Source organism: Gymnoscopelus braueri (genome assembly GCF_963280865.1).
Source record: "Gymnoscopelus braueri genome assembly, chromosome: 13".
NCBI lineage: Eukaryota > Metazoa > Chordata > Actinopteri > Myctophiformes > Myctophidae > Gymnoscopelus > Gymnoscopelus braueri.
Genome location: NC_137615.1, coordinates 53890684 through 53913950, shown reverse-complemented (window position 1 = coordinate 53913950; position 23267 = coordinate 53890684). Strand labels below are relative to the sequence as shown.

Below are 23267 nucleotides of genomic sequence, written 5' to 3'. Positions count from 1 at the left end.
AGCAACGGAAGCTCTGAAAATGATCAGAGGATAAAGCGGATGTGATGCCTCCTCCCCGCTTCCGTTTTGTCTTTACAACTTAGATAAAAATAACCAAAGCTATATTGCTTGCTGCTTATTAGAAATTAGAAATATATTTTCGTGAACGGAAATGACGATGACAGCTTCTGTTCTCGTATTTCGGCGGTGTAGTTCCTGACTCTATATAGCATCCGGAGATTGTGGAATAGTCGTCTGGCTACGCGAGACAATAGCGCCAGCTACTACAAGGTTTCCACCCGACAACAACGATACCAAAACTTTTTTTCAACTGAAAAGGTTACACAGTATGACTTTATTATTATGTTTTTATTTGTTGGCATCAGAAGCCAATCTTGACTAAGGGCTGTGTTCCAGAGAGCTGGCTGATAGCCTCTGGAACTTCAACTTGAAGTATGAGACTGGATCAAGCTGGATTAGGCAGGATTCTATTTGGAGGATCAGGGTGGATCAAAAAGCAGGGATGGAGTGGGAACAGTGAGCAGACTGCAGAGAGAGGGGTGGAATGTTGCACTGGTTTCCAAACAGTGGGTCGGGACCAAGGGCCCAGCATCCGCCTTTGAAATTGAGTCTATATAGGAAGTGACAGTTCATATGAATGGCCTGTAGTTTCGCTTTTTTAACCCTTGCTGGTGTCAGAAGAAATAACTCTCAATGCAAGCGGATGGGTTTTTGCTGAACTTTAGACTTGATTTTATTACCTTAATAAACATTGTGATAAATACTATATGCTTCCAGTCGCTAGTTTAAAGTCTTCTTTCTATCACCATGATATGCGAACAATAGGCTTCATTTATGGTCTGTAGAGTCTATGGGTTAACTTTGTCCATTTATTTTTATATCCATGGTCGGGACCCCCCATTTGTTATGGCAAGGCATTAAAAAATAAAATGTAATTTATAAATTGTGCTTTTGAATACTTTAGACAGAGAGTATTGTGTTTCAGCTCTTGGGTCAATATTTATAAAACCCCCACACACACTTAACCACTTTCACCCCAACAAATTAAGAAGATCTACAAGCTCACACCTTACAAATACATCTAAGCAACTTGTTAATTTAATGGAATACAGTGTATTACATTCAATTAATAACTGTAGTCGACTATACTTAATCTAATATCATGTCTATATCTATAATCAGATTAAGGATGAGGCAGTAATATAAGATGTTCTTCATGTTGATGCAGGTGGAGCCAACTTCCGTGTCTTCAGCATCTCCAGACAACTGTCCTCCAGATACACACATCTCAGGTATTTACCTCTCCTACTGGTATCCCTCTCTGTTGCTGGTATCCCTCTTGCTGGTATCCCTCTCTGTTGCTGGTATCCCTCTCTATTGCTGGTATCCCTCTCTGTTGCTGGTATCCCTCTCTGTTGCTGGTACTGTATCCCCTCTCTGTTGCTGGTAACCCCTCTCTCCTACTGGTATCCCCTCTCTCCTACTGGTATCCCCTCTCTGTTGCTGGCCACTCTCTCTGTCTCTGGTATCTCTTTCTATATCTGATCTCTCTTTCTCTCGCTTATATGTCTCTTGTATATATTTCTAATTTCCATATCTGGCATCACCTTCTGTCTTGGTATCTCTTTCTCCTCTGGTATCTCTTTCTGTCTCTGGTATCGCTTTCTGTCTCTGATATCTCTTTTTGTCTTGGTATCTCTTTTTGTCTCTGGTATCTTTTTCTGTCTCTAGTCTCTCTTTCTGTCTTGGTATCTTTTTCTGTCTCTGCTATCTTTTGCTGTCTCTGGTATCTCTTTCTGTCTCTAGTCTCTCTTTCTGTCTTGGTATCTTTTTCTGTCTCTGCTATCTTTTGCTGTCTCTGGTATCTCGTTTTGTCTCTCGTCTCTCTTTCTGTCTCTAGTCTCTCTTTCTGTCTATAGACTCTATTTCTGTCTCTACTCTCTTTCTGTCTCTGGTATCTCTTTCTGTCTCTACTCTCTTTCTCTTTTTGGTATCTATTTCTGTCTCTACTCTCTTTCTCTCTCTGGTATCTCTTTCTGTCTCTGGTATATCTCTTTCTGACACATACAGTGTATACTCACATACATTCACATACACAGTCAGGCTTTGCTTCTGTATATTGTTTTATTGCATTGCTCTGCAGTAGCCAAACTACAAGAGGGTCTGTCTGTCTGTCTGTCTGTCTGTCTGTCTGTCTGTCTGTCTGTCCTGTTGAAGCTGATGGCTCAAACAGTTGGATCGATCAGCTGATAGGCCACAGGAGAGGAGAGGAGAGGAGAGGAGAGGAGAGGAGAGGAGAGGAGAGGAGAGGAGAGGAGAATTAAAAGCCCAGCAGTGTAGGGATCATGTCTCAGCCCTGTGGGAGGGTGACAGAACAAGGATATATTTTGGTAAACATGGCTGACATGCTTACACTTTGTCTTAACCACTTCATCCTGGCCTTTTTTGGTCATAGCACTATAGGCAGCAGTTTGCAAGAAAATGTCCTTCATTGCTAAAATATCTATATAAAAAAAATCTTTTTAGCACATTTGGGGAAAAAAGAAAACAATAGCAATGAAGGACATTTTCTTGCAAATTACTGCCTATAGTGCTCCGACCAAAACCGTTGCTTCTAAAATTATCGATATTTAAAACATGTCAGTATTTATTATTATTATTATAATAATTGTTATTATAATAATAATAATAATAATAATTATTATTATTATTTTATGTTTTCAAAACACAGCAGATCCACAAGCCACAATGCAGCACGTTGAGAGTTTGTAGCTTGTCTCTTTTCGAAGCTGTGACATGATCTGACAAAGTATTAAAAAAGTTTGTTTGTTTTGTGAGCTTACAAAATAGTACAGTACATCATACACTTGTGTGGCAATGTGGGAAACTGTGCACAAATGTGGCATAACACCTGCTAAAGTATCTTGAGAGGGTCTTCTTGATTGTAGCAGTTCCAGGGAGTCCCCAGACAAAATAATGATTGATAGTTAGGAACCAAATGGACCCTTACTGTATGTGTCTGTAACTCTGAGAGTGTTTGGTTCCTTTTGTACACTCTCAGCGTTAAATTAACACCAATGATACTCAAGGCCGAGGAGAGGATTCTTGGGTGGGGGGACCAGATTGTGTAAATTGGGCCCACCTCGATACGGCGTTGCGCGCTTGAATTTTTTTTGTTTGTTAATTAATTATTATTTTTGCCCTCAAAATAATACATCCAGTGTCTTTGCGCGATTTCACATTGAACAACTCCAGCTAACAATCCTTGCATAAATTGACCATTTTTGGAATGTATACAGAATTATAGTTCTCCAAACTATTGATACTTTTAAAGACATTGAGTAGGTTACTTTTTCCACCACTGCAAACAAGTCTGCTTTACTCACCTTCTCCAGAAGATTCAACTTCGCCAAAGACTTCAGCTGGTGCATCTTCAACTCGACATTTCTTTTGGGCCAGAAATGTGGTCTACTTTGTTGAACATCTTTCTGTCTCCTGATTTAGTAATTCGACTCCGACCCAGCATCTTTGCAAACAGTGCACAGGCTGGGTCAGCAGCGTCTCTGTCTACACACCTGTCTAGTGATTATGATTACTAGCTAGCTGTGTGATCACCCGCCCCGCCCCGCCCCGGCCCGCCCCGCCATTTGCTGTATGATTTGCTTGCTGTGACAGACACAGGACCCCCCCTCCCCACACACACACACACACACACAACCTCGCGACGCAACACGCAGTTCCACCAGTCCACCAGTCCACCACCACACAAATATAAATTAAATTAATTCTTAAGAAGTTTGCGACGTCTCTGTTCCGGCGGAGCCCCCCACGCCTGAGCCCCCCCCCCCCCCCTGGGGGACAACTGTAACTGTACCCTTCATCCCCGCCTGTCGGCGGGCCTGATGATACTACATATAGATTGGGGGGTACTAGAATCTAATACATATCAAACTGGGGGTCCTTCAAATAAAAAATGGCTGAGAATCACTGCTATAGTTGTAAAAAAAATCTTCTCTTATGGGGGTCCCTGGCATATCTTGACCTGACCTGAAAAAGTCTGAGAACCACTGCTCTAATAAACATACGTGATTACCAGTGGTGGAAAGTAACTAAGTATGTAGGTACTTAGGCACTGTACTTACTGTACATTGTTACTTTTTACTTTACTAGAGTATTTCCAATTTGCAATACTTTTACTTCTACTCCACTACATCTCAGAGCAAATATTGTACTTTTACTCCACTACAATTATTTGAAAACTTTAGTTACTAGTTACTTTGATTTAGTTACTATATTATAAAGCATACATTAACCACTTTAGCCCTATTTTATACATAGGCTATTTGAAAATAGCCGATCTACAAGCTCACAACGCGTCGCAATGCGATGCGTTGTGAGCTTGTAGATCTGCTATTTTCAAACATTAGTACTTTAACTTTTGGTACTTTAAGTATATTTTGATGCCAATACGTTTGTACTTTTACTCAAGTAACATTTTGAACACAGGCCTTTTACTTGTAACAGAGTATTTCTATATTGTGGTATTGCTACTTTCACTTAAGTTAAATATCTAAGTACTTCTACCACCACTGGTCATTACTGTCTAGTGTCTACCACTACTCGTGCATGTCTTCTGATTGTAGAAGAGTTCTATTGGCCCAGAATAACCCGTTAATTCTGGATGTGTTGAGATTAAGCCAGACGAGATTATCATTAGCTGAAGGCTCAGACGACTCGGCTCTCATGTGTTTCTATTGGCTAAGCCAGGGAACATATGTCTGGGTTCAGGCGTGCAGACGAGGTTCAAGGTTGATCTTATAAGGGCTCACATGTCACTTACAGCTCCCGCATGCTGTTGCACGCTCACAATATGTTTACTTTAGATGTTACATCAGGGGTCTTCAACGTTTTTCAGGCCAAGAACCGCTTAGCCGGGAGAGAGATGAAGCAAGGACCCCCACTACATATTGTGTAACATTGTGTTGCAGATTAAACCTTTCACATATTTTATAGATGACTTCGTTTCTTTCCTATTTTCGATTCATGTTTAATGTGTATTTTGAAACCTTTAACGACTTAAAGGAGTAGTTCACCCAAAAAAAGACTTATTTTCTATCAATTACGCACCCCATGAAGCATTGAATTCATGGAGATTTCTAAGTTAATAATTTGATAACCGATTTTCTTATCATCAAATTATTGACTCAGGAATGTGACAAAAAATGATACTAATGAAGGCTCTGTTCCATTCTAGTCAGACAGGGTCAGGGTGCTGATATTGTGCATGTTGGCTCACTGGAAACACTCTGCTGTGTTTTCTAGCACCTTAACTAACGTCCATAGTATATCATGTACAGTATACATATGCTCACGCACCTTTATATCTTATCTCAGGTACTGAGATATAGGTATGGGGCGGCCATAGCTGAGTGGTTAGTTAGCCCAGGTACGATTCCAGGCCAGGTCAGCATATGTGTCGATGAAATGAAATTTGTCCCTGAGCAAGACTCTTAACCCCTAATTGCTCACAGGCCCTCATTGGAAACAAGCCCGCAAGGACTTTCATGAACGTCCTGTTAAAAGGAATTCTCTTTTATAGGTACAGGTATGTGTAAACATGTAGATCATTTGTTTGTTTTCTTCGATTGATTCCCTTTCTTTTTTTCTGTGGAAATAACAATACGATAGGACTTGCAAGAGGACAAATGTGCATAGAGCCTATAGCACAGCAGCCATAATGGAAAGAAATTGGGCATGAATTCATTCAGAAATGAATGAAATTAAATGTAAACACCTCAAATGGAATAGAATATTCCATTCCAGTCTGACCCGAATGAATTTTCATTCGGGTTTGGAGGGGTGGTATATACCGTTTGAATCGGTATATACCAATCGGAATTGACCATATAAACACTTTATTCCGAACGCTCCTCTCTGTTTGGAATACATGCATTCTTTTGCGCATGTCCGTGCTTAGTAGTGCTGTCAGAATTGGCCAAAAATGACCTATCAAATCTCTAATTCGGCCACGGTTGGTGCTGAGAAGCACTTTCTCCTGCGGGATGAAATGAATGATTCTATTCTATACATTAAGCCTGTAATGGTTAAGCCCAGACTTGTCCAGGAGAATTTCTGGCCAAGGCTATATATATGGATCTTTTTCTAAACGGATATTTTAGTCCTCCATTTTGAAAAGAATCCCTGGCCACATGACAAAGATAAAAAAAAATCCCTGTCCACACGTAAACGCAGAAACGCATTGATCAGCTGCAAGTTTCAATTTTAAATCAGATTTATTTTATATATGAGGGGCCAAATTCATTTACATTTTTAATCACATATTAAGGCCCAATACTGCAATAGCTGCATTATTTTTTTGATTGATTGATTGATTGAAATTTTTATTGGCAAAAGAATGTAAAACAACACAGCTACATTTATAATGCTTTTGTCTAAAAGGTCCGGCCAAAAAAGTCCTTGCGGACTTGTTTCCGTTGGGGTCCTTGAATTAATTTCATAGACATATATAGTAGCAACCAAACAGTTCAAAAATCAACATGAAAATACAGATAATGCAGAAAAAATACCACTATGTACAAAAAAAAAAGCATGAAAAAATATGTACAAAAAAAGGGGGGGGGGGGAAGCATGGAAAAATAAAAATTATATACAAAAAAAGCATGAGGAAATAAAAAATATGTACAAAAAAGAGGAGGGGGGGGGTCGTCTGTCTACAGGGAAACTGGTACTAGCTCCTCTTTAGGCCTCCAGAAAGATGAGTTTTTAGGGCTGTTTTGAGCCCAGCGAACTGCATTTTTGGAGGGATGGGGTTAGACTATTCCATTCCTTGGTGGTTGTGCTATAGAAGGAGAATTTGCCCATGTTTGTTTTACGGGTGGGTGGTACCAGATTGTTGTTTACGCTCCCTCTAGTTTCGTGGCTGTGGGTGTCACTAACTTTTTCGAGGTATTTATACAGATATGCGGGTATAGGGGGCATTTCGGGCAAATCTGCATTTACAATTTTGAAGACCAGTCCCATTTTTAGTTGCTTAACCCTGTCTTCCACCCTGAGCCAGCCTAGGCTGGCAAAGTGAGTGGGAGAGAGGTGGGTCATGGGCCCCAGTCCGAGAAGTAATCGGATCAGTTTGTTTTGGGAGGTTTGAAGCTTAGTCTTCAGTGACACTGAGGTGTTGGAGTACCAAGAGGAGCTAGCAGTCAAAAAGGGGCTGAATCAGGGCCCCTGAGAGGGTCCTGAGGGCCTGAGGGTTGACAAAAGAGGAAACTCTGCCCATAAATCTGGTTCTCTGGTTTACTCCTTTGACCACCTTTGTTGCCATGCTTTCACCTGTCAGGTATTTGTCAAGAATACATCCCAAATAGGTAATCTCTTCTTTGCTAGTGATGATTGTGCCATCGACTTTGACCTTGAAGTCATTTACCTTCATTTTACTGAGGGAATGTTTGGTCCCAAATAGAATGGATTCAGTTTTCCCAAGGTGTAGTGACAGTTTGTTATCGGTAAGCCAGGTACGGATTTTTGAGAGTTCAGAGCTGAGAGCTTCCTCAACTTGCAACTTGTCCTCACCCTAGATCAGGAGTGCCGAGTCATCAGCGAACAGGAACAGTTTGCAGTTACAGGCAGCATTCATGTCGTTAATGTATAGAAGGAACAGTAACGGCCCTAGAATGCTGCCTTGAGGAACCCCGCAGCTCACCGGGAGGGATGAGGACATGGTTCCGTTGATGTCAACCACTTGTTCTCTACCCTCCAAGTAAGATCTCATCCAATTTAGTGATGTGCAATCAAAACCAATCGCCCTCAGCTTATCAAGTAGAATTGCGTGGTTTACAGTGTCAAACGCCTTTTGGAGGTCCAGCATGACCATGCCACAGTATTTGCCCGAGTCTACCTCACGTTTGATGTAATCGGTCAAATATAGTAGGCATGTGTCAGTGGAGTGGGATGTTCTGAAGCCCGATTGGAATTCAAACAACAGTTTACGCTCGCTGAGGTAGCTGTTGATTTGTTCTTGGATTGATCGCTCTATAACCTTTGAGATGGAACAAAGGATGGAAACAGGCCTATAGTTACCAGGATTCTGCTTCCTTTTTTATATAGAGGGATTACTCTTGCCAACTTGAATTCTTGTGGGACGTGACACTGACTGATGGATAAGTTTGTAATGTGGGCTACTATGGGAGCAATGGAGACCGCCACGTCTCTGAGGAATCTGGTGGGGATGTTGTCAAGGCCGGTGGCCTTGTTTGGCTGTAGGGCGAGGAGTTTGTTTTGCACATCATCAGTCAATACAGGTTTGAAAAAGAAGGAATATTTTTTTAGCCCCTAGTTTCTCATAGTGAGCTTGAATGTGGTCGGGGCCATACAGACCTGAATGCTGAGGGAGTTTGCTTACCAACTGGGTTGCAACTGTGGTGAAGAAACTGTTAAAACAGTCCGCTACCAATTGCTTGTCGGTAGTGAGCGAGCCACTTGAAATAATGCAAATTAGATTTTGTCTGAATTTTTCCGTTGCAGCCTAATTGTTTTAGTGCCTCCCACAGTTTTTGTGGGTGGCTTTTGTTTGCCTCTATGTTCTCATTTAAGAAATTCTTTTTGGCATTTCTGATCAATTTAGTAACTACATTTCGTAGATTTCTGCACTTTTCAAGTAGCTGCTCACTTTTGTTTTTCCTGAACTCGGAGTAGCTTTTGTTCCTGAGTTTGATGGCATTCAAAATGTCACCCTTCATCCAAGGTTCTGTGCTAGCTTTGACCCTCACCACCTTTGTGGGTGCGATGTTATCAAGTACACACAAAAAAGCTTTTTTGAAACAGGACCAGGACTCCTCCACAGAGGTGCAATTTAGGACATGGGACCAGTCAATTTTTTCAAGAGCTGTTGTTAGAAGATCACTTGAGTAGTGTTTCATAGACCTGCAGCTGATTGTCCTGTGACAATAAGCTCCAGGTCCGTGAATCTTCCGAGTGCAGAAAATGATATTGTGATCACTTAAGCTACACTCAATCACCCCACTCTTGGAAATTCTGGATTGGTCCGTTGTCAACACTAGGTCTATGATTGATTGAGAAGCATATGTGCATATGTGAACAAAAATAACCGAAAACAACATGATTAGGGCGCAGCTGCAGCACAAACAGATGAGTTTTACTTCATCAGCTCATTCCATGGGCAGCCGGAACGGTCGTCCCAAAACACCCCGCCCCACGCACCTTTTGAGCGGCCACCCGCGGCCGCTCCATGGTCGCTGGATTTTGACCCGGGGCAATTGTGTTTTAGGATGACAGACCCCGCATTCAACCCGTGTGCGCTACTCGGCGCAGAAAGAGGGTTTTCGTCACAGTGAATGAGTTACAGCATGTTTCAAAGCTTTTTCATAATAATACAAGAAAAACGTGACATTCGGCATAATAAGTAGCCTATACTTTCTACTTTAAGTATATTTTTATGCCAATACTTTTGTACTTTTGCCATAAATGAGCGTGCCTTGTTTCATAGACGTGTAAGTGTTGCTCTCTCTCTCTCTCTCTCTCTCCATTTATTATTATAATGACCATGAGCGGTCCGGTGTTTATGTATTATTATTTATTATTATAATGACCATGTGCGAATGCGCGATGACGTCATCGTACCTACATGAGAAATGTGACAAATAGTAGGCTAGCCTAAGTTTTACCGTGTCTGGTTGCGAACGCGGAAGGAGGCGCGGCTTCGCCGCGCCTCCGCCCAAGTGCAGCTTACTATGAAACCGTGCTCGGGTTGTGTGTGTGTGTGTGTGTCTGTGTCTCTGTGTCTCTGTGTGTGTGCACTGCCTGTGTGCAGCCGCCAGAGTGCAGGGAATTAGTCCATGGGCCAGACGAGATGTCGGCACCCGAAAGGTGGCAAAGGTTACTTATCATTTTTGAAAAGCTCTATGTCTGTAGATAACATTTTGGTATGATAACCCTTCCTGAGTCACAGCTAAATTGGTGTTATCAGCTGCTGCAGTTACCCTCCCCCATTGAAAAAAAAACATTTTAGATGCAGGTGCATATCTTGGTATTGGCTCCTGTTGAGTACATATTTCAATATTTCTCACTATAGTGTTTGGTATCATTTTTAAGGGGACACTTTAAAGGACGACTTCACCGATTTTCAACCTATCTTCATATAATTGGTCCTCACTAATACTCATGATAAAATTGTACAATTTTTTTCTACTTGGTCTGTGTCTCATAGGAGGGCTGTGGACATTCCAGAAACCTGTCTACCAGTGACATCATCGTTAGGCATGATTTTTTTTTCCAACAAGATTTCACATTTTTTATTTAGATTTTTATTAACACGAGAACAATGGCTTCTTTTATTGCATTGCAACTTTCCAGGAATAGAAAGCCTGCAGTTTCTATTAGCTTGGATTCCCCATTGATGATGTCACTGGTAGACGGGACTCTGGACTGTCCACAGCCCTCCTCTGAGACACAGACCGAGTAGAAAAAAATGGTACCATTTTATCATGAGTGTTAGTGAGGACCAATTATATGAAGATAGGTTGAAAATCGGTGAAGTCGTCCTTTAAGCTTTCATTCAAGCCCTTTTGTGTATATGTGGGACAAGTACAGTGCTTACTGGAGCTCTTCAAACCTCGAATACAACATTTTTTACACAATATTTGCCTAAATCATATCTTTTCTTTTAGTCCTGTGCCATCAAGAAACATCAGTGGCACAAAACCTGGAATACTGACATGACCCTAAGGATTCAGGAAATTTATAATTTGCCTATAATATGTCATTCTGCGGGGGTGATTTTCAGCCTTATATTACATAAACAATTTTAAGAAGCTAAACAGACCAAAGGTCACATTTAATGTTGACACATGAATGTGTGACACAGTGCTATCATTTAATTTGATTGAATTTATTTATATAATTTATAATATAAACTAATTTATTTCTATCTCATCCAGGTATAAATATTGTAATTCATAAATGACAAGTCCCATGTAAACAGAACAGGAAACAATTTTGTGAAATTAAAGTGTTAAAGTCCTGTCACAAACATTTTAAAAGGGGTAATAGAGTAAATATGATTAGATAACTTTTAGGCATGGGTTAGTTAGTTGCACCTGTTAATTCATGGAAGGGGGTTTCTCAGTTCAAATGGCTCCACCAATCCCTTTGCCCGAATCCCTGTTGACCAAGCCATAGAAGAAACTGTGAACAAAGACACCCAGACAGCTGGAGGGACAAAGGGATTCAGCTTGAAGCCAGGAACTGTGACTAAATATTACCTTACAGCCGAGTACAGAACCGTGTTCCTCAGACATCTGAGAGACTCGATAGGTCAAGGCAGTTCCAAGCTGTCCCATCCAGATCTACAGGGTCCAAGGATCAAAAGAGATGATGAGGATGTCAAGGCTTTCATTGACCTTATGGAGAATAACTGGCTCATTCCTGTGGCTCCAAATGGCATTGATCTGGTTGGCCTCTCCACTGGCTCCATTGCTCCACCTGATGTGACCAGGGATCTCTTGAGAGCTCCTGAGATAGGCGAAGAGGCCTACCAGGTATTCAGACAAAAGAGGCTAGAAGAGGACCCACCAACTGTTAAATTCCATGACAAGATGACCAAGCAAAGCCTAAAAACATTCTCCAATATCTACACAAAAAGATCTCATGGAAAGAGTGGTCAGAATGTTGTTCTAAAGGCTGATAGGAACCTGTTCAGTCACATGATCCTGGTGGCTGAAAGTAGGAAGGTCAATATGAAGGATGTTCTCGCTCACCCACTTGGCCCATTGCCATGGGCACTGGCAATTGCTGATGGGACTTTACGGAAAACCAACAAGGATGCACTTGCCAGAGAACTGGAAAAGAATGTGTCTCCAGCAGAACACATCCCAACCCCATCTACTTGCATCATCGACGGAATGAGCCTAGTTCAAAAACTGAATGGTGACAACATAACATTTAAACAAGTGGCAAAGTCAGTTTTTAACCGGATCCTCCAGGAAGGCGCACAAAGTGAACGTATTGATGCTGTATTCAATGTCTACCGGCGGTAGACATCGAATACAGCATCAAGTCCTGCGGTAGACTACCGCAGGACGTCCATCAAGGTGGACACTATGTAAGGCAGTGGCCCTATTCTCCATGGATGGACTGACAACAATGGCAAGCTAGCCATTCACTGGATGCTTTCCCCACCTGCACCAGATGTGGTCTTGGAGCTGAACATTGGGAAAAAAGAGACAAAAAGAGAAAAAAGGAAATAAAGAATAAGCCATACAAGGAAAAAACTGAACAAAAAGTTAAGTGGGTTGGCACAAGGGACTGAAGTCTCTTGTATAGTGCGATCAACCCAATGTTGCACAATGTATACTATATCTATATACTGTTGATGTTACTACACTGTTGTTACTGCTGATATACAGTATATGTAGATACATAATTTCATGCACATACTTTCATGTTGATTTGACTACTACTGTGACTCATGAACTGCTTTATTATAAAATGCTACTATTGAACAAATACTTAAAACGAGTCTGTGTTGTAACTCACTATGGTCTGATTAGTTTCGCATTAAAACTGCTTGTTTAATATAAGGCTGAAAATCTGTCCCTCAGAATGAAATAATATGGGAAAAAGTTATATATATACATTTCCTGAATCCTTAGGGTCATGTCAGCATTCCAGATTTTGTGTTTTGTGCCACTGATGTTTCTTGATGGCACAGGACTAAAAGAAAAGATATGATTTAGGCAAATATTGTGTAAAACAATTTTTATTCAAAGTTTGAAGAGCTCCAGTAACCACTGTACTTGTCCCACATATACACAAAAGGGCTTGAATGAAAGCTTAAAGTGTCCCCTTAAAAATTATAACAAACACTATAGTGAAAGATATTGAAATATGTACTCAACAACAGGAGCCGATACCAAGATATGCACCTGCATCTAAAATGGCTTTTTTCAATGGGGGAGGGTAACTGCAGCCGCTGATAACACCAATTTAGCCAATTTAACAAATGTTATCTACAGACATAGAGCTTCTAAAAAATGATAAGTAACCTTTGCCACCTTTCGGGTACCGACATCTCGTCTGGCCCATGGACTAAATGTAGACAATGCTCTGATTAAAATGCACAACAGCCTGCAAAACACACACACACACACACACACACACACACACACACACACACACACACACACAATGTCAATGTTCTCTCCCCATCACGGTGAAATAACACGGATTACAAGCCCGTAAATACACAATATTTTTGAGCTGCGTTCGCTTCCAGCGTTCGCGCGTCTTACTTGTACAATACAAAAAAGAAACTGGTCTGAACTTGTAGATCTGCTACTTTCACATTAAAACTACACTATACTGTATATTATCTTAACATTCTTATATTATACCATTATATACTGTATACACATTATTGTTGTACTATATTATATTATCATATACTATCTTACACTATTATATTTGCTACTATTGTTATTGTTACTACTTGTATCTCTTTCTGTTTCTCCTCTGTCTCTTCTTTCCCCCCGACACGGTCGAGGCAGAAGGCCCCCACCCTAGAGCCTAGGGTCTGCCTGACGTTTCTTCCAGTTAAGGGGGAGGTTTTTCGTTGCCACTGTCGCAAAATTGCTTGCTCAGGGTGGGACTGTCGGGTCTCTTCTCTACATGTAAAGTGTCTTGAGACAACTTGTTGTGATTTGACACTTTAATAAAATTGAATTGAATTGAATTGAAAAAACGGCGATAACAAAGGAACGCAGGCTCGCACCGCATACAACACTGCCTGGCCAGGAGTCGGTGCGTTGCTTCCCGGCCTGCCTACGACCGACAGACCTCCGCCGCGGAGGCACAAGGGGGCTATTGCCTCCTCCCCATGCCCACCAAGGGAAGCTCTGCCCCGGGTAGTGGAGCCGGGCGCCCCCTGGTCCATGCCCGGGCGTAGGCGAGAACCACTTTGCACATGTCAAAAGCTATATTCCGAATGAATGCTTTGGGTCATGTAAACGAGGAATACTTTTATTCAGGTCCCATGTAAACAGGTGAGTGGAACAGATTATGAATCTCTATTCTGAATGAGTTCATTCTGAATGAATACATGATGTCCATGACCATGTAACCGCAGCCACTGTTCCCATGATTTTCACACTAAAATGGCTTCTTTGAGAGACAAATCAGGAGAAAATCCTGTCCTAGCCATAGGACCACCATGGAAAGTAACTTTTTAGCCCAAATCCTTTTAGCCCAAATGTCTGACTGTACTTAGTGCTGTTTACATTTCTGTCTAATAAAGTATTCAATCAATCAAAGCAACACACTCTCACAGGATCTTGCCGTCAGACACCGCTCCCACTTAGGAGACCATTTGTAGGATTTGAGTACCATTTCACCTCTAGTGGCCTCAATTGGGATGGCGGATCTTCATAAATGAACCATCTTTGGTAAAAGTGTAAAAGTAGTGCTACTTCTTCCACCACTGTGACCTCCCCTAACGGGTAGGGGGGCAGAAGGGAACACACTCCAACACACACACACACACACACACACACACACACACACACACACACACACACACACACACACACACACACACACACACACACACACACACACACCGGCCGCCTCATTGGCTGTTCTGCCCCCTGCTGGCTGTAGGGCCGAAAGGACATGTTAGTGGCAGACAGCTATAGAAGGACAAGTACACACACACTAAGGACACACACGCATGCACGGGATTGAACGCACAGTGTTCATGAAACTCACTAAAGTAATGGTAGTACTCTTTGTCTGTCTGTCTGTCTGTCTGTCTGTCTGTCTGTCTGTCTGTCTGTCTGTCTGTCTGTCTGTCTCTCTTTCTCTCTCGTCCCTATAATGGCTCATTCTCTCCTGGCTCTCTCTTACATCATGGTGTTGTCAGTGGGACCTTCACGTCCTCTGTGCATGCGTGCGTGCGTGCGTGCGTGCGTGCGTGCGTGCGTGCGTGCGTGCGTGCGTGCGTGCGTGCGTGCGTGCGTGCGTGCGTGCGTGCGTGCGTGCGTGCGTGCGTGCGCGTGTGTGTGTGTGTGTGAATGATGTCCGTGCTATGATGTGAACCATTATTCCTACTCTGTCTGAAAGCTCTGCTGACACTGTTTCACCCACTCTAACTCTATTCAATTGATCTTTATGGTGGACAGTTGAATCGAAATGTCCTCTCCTCTCCCCTCCTCTCCTCTCCTCTCCTCCAGGCTCATCTGCTGCCCAGCGATCAGGGGCCAAAGCCAAGATTACCCTGGACCCCCACATACGTCTGAAGTCAGATAAGTTGGACTTGGTGAGTCTGTCTCTGTCTGCCTGAAGATGGATGCTCCATCCCAGGCCCACCCACACACTAAACTGATTAGTTTTACTTACGGTAACCACTTAAACCCTATATGGTGGAGAACCTCAGGGCTCTGTCCTTTCGGTTTTCTGTTATTGTGGGGAAAGCTTTCACTGAAAGTAAGTGGTTTAAGTGAAACACAAGGTAGAAATACTCTGTTAAAAGTAAAAGTACTGAATTAAAAATATATATTTGAGTACATTTACACATGTCTTGGCATCAAAATGTACTTAAAAGAACACTTCACCCATTTTCAACCTATATTCATATAATTGGTCCACACTAAAGCTCATTGTAAGATGGCTCCATGTATGCCTGCTCACTCTGTGTCTCATTGGTGAGCTGTGGACAGTTCAGAAACCTACCTACCAGTGACATCATCAATGGAGAATCCAAGCTAATAGAAACCGCAGGCTTTCTATTCCTGGAATGTTAGCATGCTATAATAGAAGCCATTGTCCTTTAATAAAAACTAAAATAAAACAATTGAAATGTGCTTACTGATGATGTCACTGGTAGGCAGGTTTCTGAACTGTCCACAGCCCCGTTCTGAGACACAGAGTGAATAGACAGAGATGGTGCCATATTATAGTGAGGACCAATTACATGAAGATGAAGTTGAAAATGGGTGACGTGCCCCTTTAAAGTGCCACAGTAAAAGTATGCATTATAGTTGGTCCATTGCCCAATCTACAAGCTCACAAAGCTTGTAGATTGGCAATTTTTTGAATAGACAAAGTATGAAATAGTGCTTAATTGGTTAATGTATGTTTTGTAATAATTGAAATCTACAAAGTAACTAGTAATTTCATTTTTCTAATAATTGTAGTCGAGTTAAAAAAAAGAACAATATTTGCCTCTGAGGCGTAGTGGAGTAGAAGTATAAAGTATTGAAAAGTGGAGGTACTCAAAATTGTACTCAAGTACAGTACTTGAGTAAAAGTATACTTCCCACCCACTGACTAATGTCCAAGAGCATTCGTCTAACTCGGAGGGAAAGATCTGCTCGGCCCCTTCTTTTTCCGCTCCTGTCTTTTTGAATGGGTTTGTGCTCTTATAGAAACATGGGTGTAATTCATCACAGGAGGCACTCGCCAGCCTCCAATGCACTTTGGCCAAATTAACCCGTTTAGACCGGGAAAGAATCTGTGTAATTCTTAGATTTCTTTGGCTATTTAAAAATAGCAGATCTACAAGCTCATATGGGCGGCACCGAGTGCCGCGCTACAAGCTTGTAGATCTGCTATTTTTTTTAAATCGTGCAAATGTGTGCAAATCTTTGAATATATATTTTTTTAAAGCGAACATTTTTAACTCAAATCTTTGTTTCTGGGGGGTCCCTGGAACAAAATGTTTTGAGATGGGGGTCCGTGGCCAAATACATATCATTTTGGGGGTCCTTGACCTGAAAAAAATTGAGGACCACTGATGTAGCAACATAGGTTTTTTTTTTTTTTACTGTTTGTAGAATCCTCCAGAAGAAATTTTAAAAAGTTAAAAATATATATATACTGTATTCAAAGATTTGTAAAAATGTTCACGATGTTTAAAAAAATAGCAGATCTACTAGCTCACACACATGAGCTTGTATATCTGCTATTTTTGAATAGCCAAAGAAATCTTAAAATGACACAGATGCGTTCCCGGTCTAAATGGGTTAAATTTCTCTCTCTCTGTTGGAGGTGCATGGAGAGCCCCCCCCCCCCCCCCCCCCCCCCCCCCCAAATAATTGTCCCCCTGCCCGCCCCTGGCCAAGCTCCAGCGCCGCGCAACGCCTACACCATCTGGCAACGGGACAGGACGGAATCTACAGCCAGTGGTGGAAGAAGTGTTTTTTTATATATACTTAAGTAAAAGTATCAATGCGCAGTATTGAATTACTTCGCTGCAAGTAATAAAGAAAAAAGCCTGTATTAAAAATTCTACTTGAGTAAAAGTATTGCCATTAAAATATACTCAAAGTGCCAAAAGTAAAAGTAGTCATTATTTAAAAGTAAATACAAATAATAATATGTCAGAATCTTTCAATAATAGCCGATCTACAAGCTCATAATACATGAATAGCCTCAGAATAAAATAGGGCTTAATTGGTTAATGTATGTTTTGTAATAATAATCTGAATCTGCAAAGTAAATAGTAACTAAGTTTTCAAATAATTCTAGTGGAGTAAAAAGTACAATATTCAATCAAGAGAATCAAGAATGAAGTCACTAACATACAAGTACAAGCTGTGAAATGTTGACGGGACTTGTTTCGCAAATTGTGCTACGGTGGGGTGTACAATCTAACATGTATTCGCTCTGAGATGAAGTGGAGTAGAAGTATAAAGTATTGAAATATAATATAAATATCATCACTGTCTCCAGCACTGCACACTGCACCTGGAGTGTCGCTCACCTGGCCATGCATGTCCCTGATGCATGCACTGCTACAGCACACACACACACACACACACACACACACACACACACACACACACACACACACACACACACACACACACACACACACACACACACACACACACACATAGCAATATTTAACACAGAATGAATGAATGAATAAATAGACCACTTAAGCCGTCTATGCTTCGTCGTAAGACAATTAGTGGAAATAGACGATTGGGGATGTTTTTTATTGCCTATAATGACATGGCCAAAAATGACACATTTTGCATTTTTTTTAAAGTGTTTTGCAATGTGCCTTACATTCGCGCGCGCGCACACACACACACACACACACACACACACACACACACACACACACACACACACACACACACACACACACACACACACACAGACACACACACACACACACACACACACACACTCATTGTGATACTGATAATAAATTAAGTAAGAACTTAAAGTACACTACAACGTTAGTTCCATTGATCCAAGCAGGAACACAATTGATTGATTAATGTATCCTCGACACTAAGACTATCATTTCTATTGGATTTATTAAATGTTTTCATTAACCACTTACCCTCTATGCTTTGTAAAATGGACCTGAGTTACAACTGTACTTGGACCGCTTTTTTTCCATCGGCACCAAATCGCTTAGAACACCTTTGAACACCTTGGTAGCAGCATCCTCTGCATGAACAAAAATGCATGATCTTAAAAGCTGGATTTATGCTAAGTCCCACGCTGTTCTCGCTATTCACCGTATAGCGAAGTATGTATATATATATATATATATATATATATATATATATATATATATATATATATATATATATATATATATATATATACTGTATATACATATATATATATATATATATATATATATATATATATATATATATATATATATATATATATATATAAATAAATAGGGGGCTTAAGGTTGGCTCACTGACGCAAGAAGAATAGCGGCCCGTCTCTGTGCGTTTGGAAAGTAATTCATAAGAAGTTGCATGACATTGCTGAAGAGAGGCTTTTGGGACGTGTGGAAGTGGAGGAGAGATGTGCACAGAGAGAGGCTGGCTGCTGCTGCTGCCGCTGCCGCTGCTGCTGTGTCTCTGACAACTTGACAAGCTCTGAAATAAACCCTTTTGGCTGAATCATGCTTCACCCCTCTGCATTGGAAGTTATGTAACTCCGCTGCTGTTGATTTGATTTGATTTGATTTTATTAGACGTTACACACGAGAAAAACACATGTTACACCATGTTCATCATAGAAACGTCAAGGATACAGACACAGAAAAGTCTTGCGACTTGTTTTCATTGTGGTCCTTGGTCTGAGACAAACAACACTGCAACAAAATACATACAGGTAAACAGTACAATAATAAATAAAACAATCAATTACTACACTACCTACAGCATAAATACATATAATCACATTGCTAACATAAGTGACCCTACTATTCGGCAACGTTTTCTAATAGCCATGCTTTGACCCTTGTCTTAAAAAGGAGATGGCTGCTGGTGCTCTTTATGGTCAGGGGTAGCGAGTTCCAGTTAACTGCTCCTCCAAATCTAAATGAGCGTTTTCCCATTTCAGTGGTGAACGTGGGCATGGTAAGGTTGGAGCAGAAAGCTCGTATCTCTACGTTTTAACTTTTTTTTAAAAGGCGATCTATACCAGCTCGTAACGTGTCGGCATCGACGTGTCGTGAGCTTGTAGATCGGCGAGTTTCACCATTTTCTAAAAGAATCAAAGTGAACATGAAAGTGGTTGAAGGTAGGGCAAGGGATATTCCTTTGTTAAAATAGGTGTTAAATGACTATATATTTTCTTAGTAATCATTGATATAGAGTGTTTGTTCAGTAACAGGGGACACTCCAGCTCTTTATTAAACAGAAAAATGCATTTTCAGGTCGGGATACCAATTTTATCCAATCAGGATAGATAACTCATACAGGATACAGGATAGACAAATGCAATTGGAAGTGATGACACAGAGAAATGAGCAGACAAAATTAACTGGAACACTATGAAATTGAAGCTGATAAATGGATACTCTCTCCTGATTGGTTGACAATTTGCAACCCACCTGAAAATGTATTTTCTGTTTATTAAAGGGCTGGAGAGACAGGCAGACCCTTGTTACTGAACAAACTGAAGCTATAGCAATGATTACTATCACAATATAGAGCTTTTGCCTTTCAACAAAAATCTCACTTACCGTACCTATAAGTTTGTTGGTGGGTTTTACAAATATTAAACCAATGAAACGTATTAACACACCATTGGAACACAATGTTCTGTTTTGTTTCGTTTACTGAAAGCAACAGTTTTGGCCTTATAAGGTTTCCACCCAACAACGACGGTAATTTATTTTCCACCACAATAGAAAAACAGAGAGAGAGAGGAGACAGATAGATAGATAGACAGACAGACAGGCAGACTGACAGACATCGGTATGGTGATATCATGGAAATAATGATAATTCATATTGTGTAAAATGTGCCTCAGCCTTGCTCTCGTTGCTCAACTCACTTTACTAATTAAGTTGACATGAACCTTTATTCATCCACTGAAGGGAAATTCAGCCGACTCAACCTTTTCTTTTAAAAGGAACCCTGGCTATTAAGCCAAATATCTATGCCTTAATACATTATAATTGTCCTCTATAACTAAAATGTAAAATTAAAAACACCTAAATACTTTATTTATTTTAGAAACAGTTCATCTTTTACTCAAGTGGGGCAATGCCCGTCGCAAGTTGATGATGTAATTTGTCCATATTTGGTCCAGCCAAGGAAGGTGTTAGACAGGGGCGCAGCCATGGGTGGGCCTGGGTGGGCCGTGGCCCACCCACATAGAAAGCTGGCCCACCCAATTGATTTTGCAACAAATTATTTTTTGGATAAAAAATTGGTAAAATCAGGCAAAAATAAGAATTAAATAACATAACCCTAACCCAACCCTAACCCTAACCCTAAAACCAAAATAAAGTAACAAAAAAACGCCCTATAACCGCCCAATAACCGCCCAATAACCGCCCAATAGTCGTGCAGTCATGCACGACTATTTTCCTGTTCATAAGCTGTCCAGCCGGCTCTCATAGACGCCAATGTTATTTCACCGACTTCCGGTGTGAGTCTGCCACCCAGTGCGACGAATCTGACGGCTGGAATTGCATGATAGAGAAAATGACGTCGGCGTCTTTTCCTTTCAAAACCTTCCGTGGGTCCAGCCCTATGGAATTTATGCAATGCATGTGCAAAACGTATTTAACTAATTTGTGGCAGTGATTTGAGTTATAAATGTTCGCTTTAAAAAAATATGTATTCAAAGATTTGCACAAATGTTCACGATTTAAAAAAGATGCACAGATGCTTTCCCGGGTTGTAATGGGTTAAGTACAGTACCCAAGTAGAAGTACTTAGGCAGTGTCCTCTACTGGGTTCTGACCCATTCAGGACAGTTTCCTACACTCTCAGCGTGTAAATGAACTCTGCTCTGGCTTTCACTGCACAAAAGCGCAACGCAAGTTATTATGGGAAGAAAAGCGGGATCGATAACTTGGGGCACATAAATTGAGCTTAGATTAATATGCGCGTAAGCGCTTTGGTCGAGCTATAGCACCATTTGCAGCATTGATGCTGCAAACCTGCTGTGTGTAAATTGTGCAACGGAGGACATGGAGAAGAAGTATTCAAAAGTACAAATTGCAAAGTACATTTTCTTTTTTGTAATACCAATGAATTGCTGTATTGATATTTAGAACATTCAAAATAATTAAAACAATATATATACAAAGATAAAAAAATATATTTATCCACACATTTCCTAGGGGTTGTGGGCATCACTTCCTGTCGATTTCATTGGATGTCATTGGATTTGATTGGATTTGATTGGATTTGATCAAATTGACAGGAAGTGATGCCCACAACGCCCTAGGTCTACAAGCCCTAGATCTACAAGCTCATAGCGTGGCACCGAATGCCGCGCTATGAGCTTTTTTTTATTGTGAACATTTGTGCAAACCTTTGAATATATATTTTTTTTAAAGCGGATATTTTTTACTCAAATCTTTGCTTCTGGGGCGTCCCTGGAACAACATATTTTGAGATGGGGGTCCGCGGCCAAATACATATAATTTTGGGTGGTCCTTGAGTGGTTTGAGAACCACTGATTATAGCAACATAATTTTTAATTTTTTTTAACTGTTAGGATTTAGAAGACATTTGTAGAATCCTATGTATAAAACAATGGTTATAGCTACAAATATATAATAATTACAGTATATGCGTTCCCGGTCTTAATGGGTTAAGCAATTTGTTGCGGTCAAAAGTGATTTAGTTTTTTAATGGATCTGTTATTAGTGTGTATCATTACACACGCATCCATTACACACGCATCCGCTCATCAAAAATAAATTAATTTAAAAAACTAGCGTCATTTGTATTGTTGACCTATTTCTACCATATAGAGCAGGTTTCGTTCAATTTCGACCCCTCTGTCACATGGTACTATATTTTGTGTCATATATTTTGTGCGTGAGTAGGCTGCCGCGGCGTAGTGATTCTGGACACAAACATTAGTACCATGTGACAGAGGGGTCGAAATTGAACGAAACCTGCACTATGGTAGAAATAGGTCAACAATACAACAATAATTAATGTATTTTTAATGAGCGGCCCCCACCAAATCTACTAATCTACCGGAACTACTTCATATTTATCAGAACCGGACCATAACTCTGACCACGGGACTCGGGCAATCAATTAATACCTTAGCAACCACTACATTAATGGTAAGTATTTCCTACAGAAAATACTCAAAAAATCTGAACTAACCCTTTAAGCCTATGAATTCCTCACACTTGCCACTGCTGTGATACCCTACTGGCTCGACCTGCCAGTGAGGAGCCCCCACCGGGAGGACGTAGCTCCTACTCCTCCCATTCAACATTCTCCACTGACAGGCGCCGCCTGAACAGGCCTGAATGTGCAGAATGAAGCACATTGCAGTGATAGACGGGACTGCAAGGAGGCAGGAGTGGACAGCCTTGTCCTTGTAGCACAGTATTATAGTGGCAGACACACACACACACACACACACACACACACACACACACACACACACACACACACACACACACACACACACACACACACACACACACACACACACACACACACAGAGCGAGGTTTGTAATTACTATACTTGTGAGGACATCAACATTTTTATTAGTGCCATTAAAAAGAAACGATTTTTAACCATGAGCCTAAAAAAATTGCTGATCTAAAGCCCACAATGCGTTGCAGTGCAACGCATTGTGGGCTTGTAGATCTGCTATTTTTCAGTGCACGACACCAGTGCGCAACTACATATACATCAGGCATAACTCTTATCTTTAATCCTGATGTCTAAATGTCTAATCCTTCCTAATCCCAACCTTTATTTTT

At 40.9% G+C, this 23267-nt stretch overlaps 1 protein-coding gene across 1 annotated transcript in view; it reads left to right on the top strand.

Moving 5' to 3' along the window:
- The window catches only part of LOC308099698 (syntaxin-binding protein 4), a gene marked incomplete at its 5' end in the record, with an annotated part of 329176 nt that overhangs the window by 275863 nt on the left and 30046 nt on the right, over positions 1-23267 (top strand). The window contains 2 exons of the mRNA XM_080448431.1: positions 1229-1292; positions 15258-15343. Of these exons, the coding sequence (XP_080304557.1) occupies positions 1229-1292; positions 15258-15343 (150 nt within the window). The remainder of the gene's footprint in view (positions 1-1228; positions 1293-15257; positions 15344-23267) is intronic.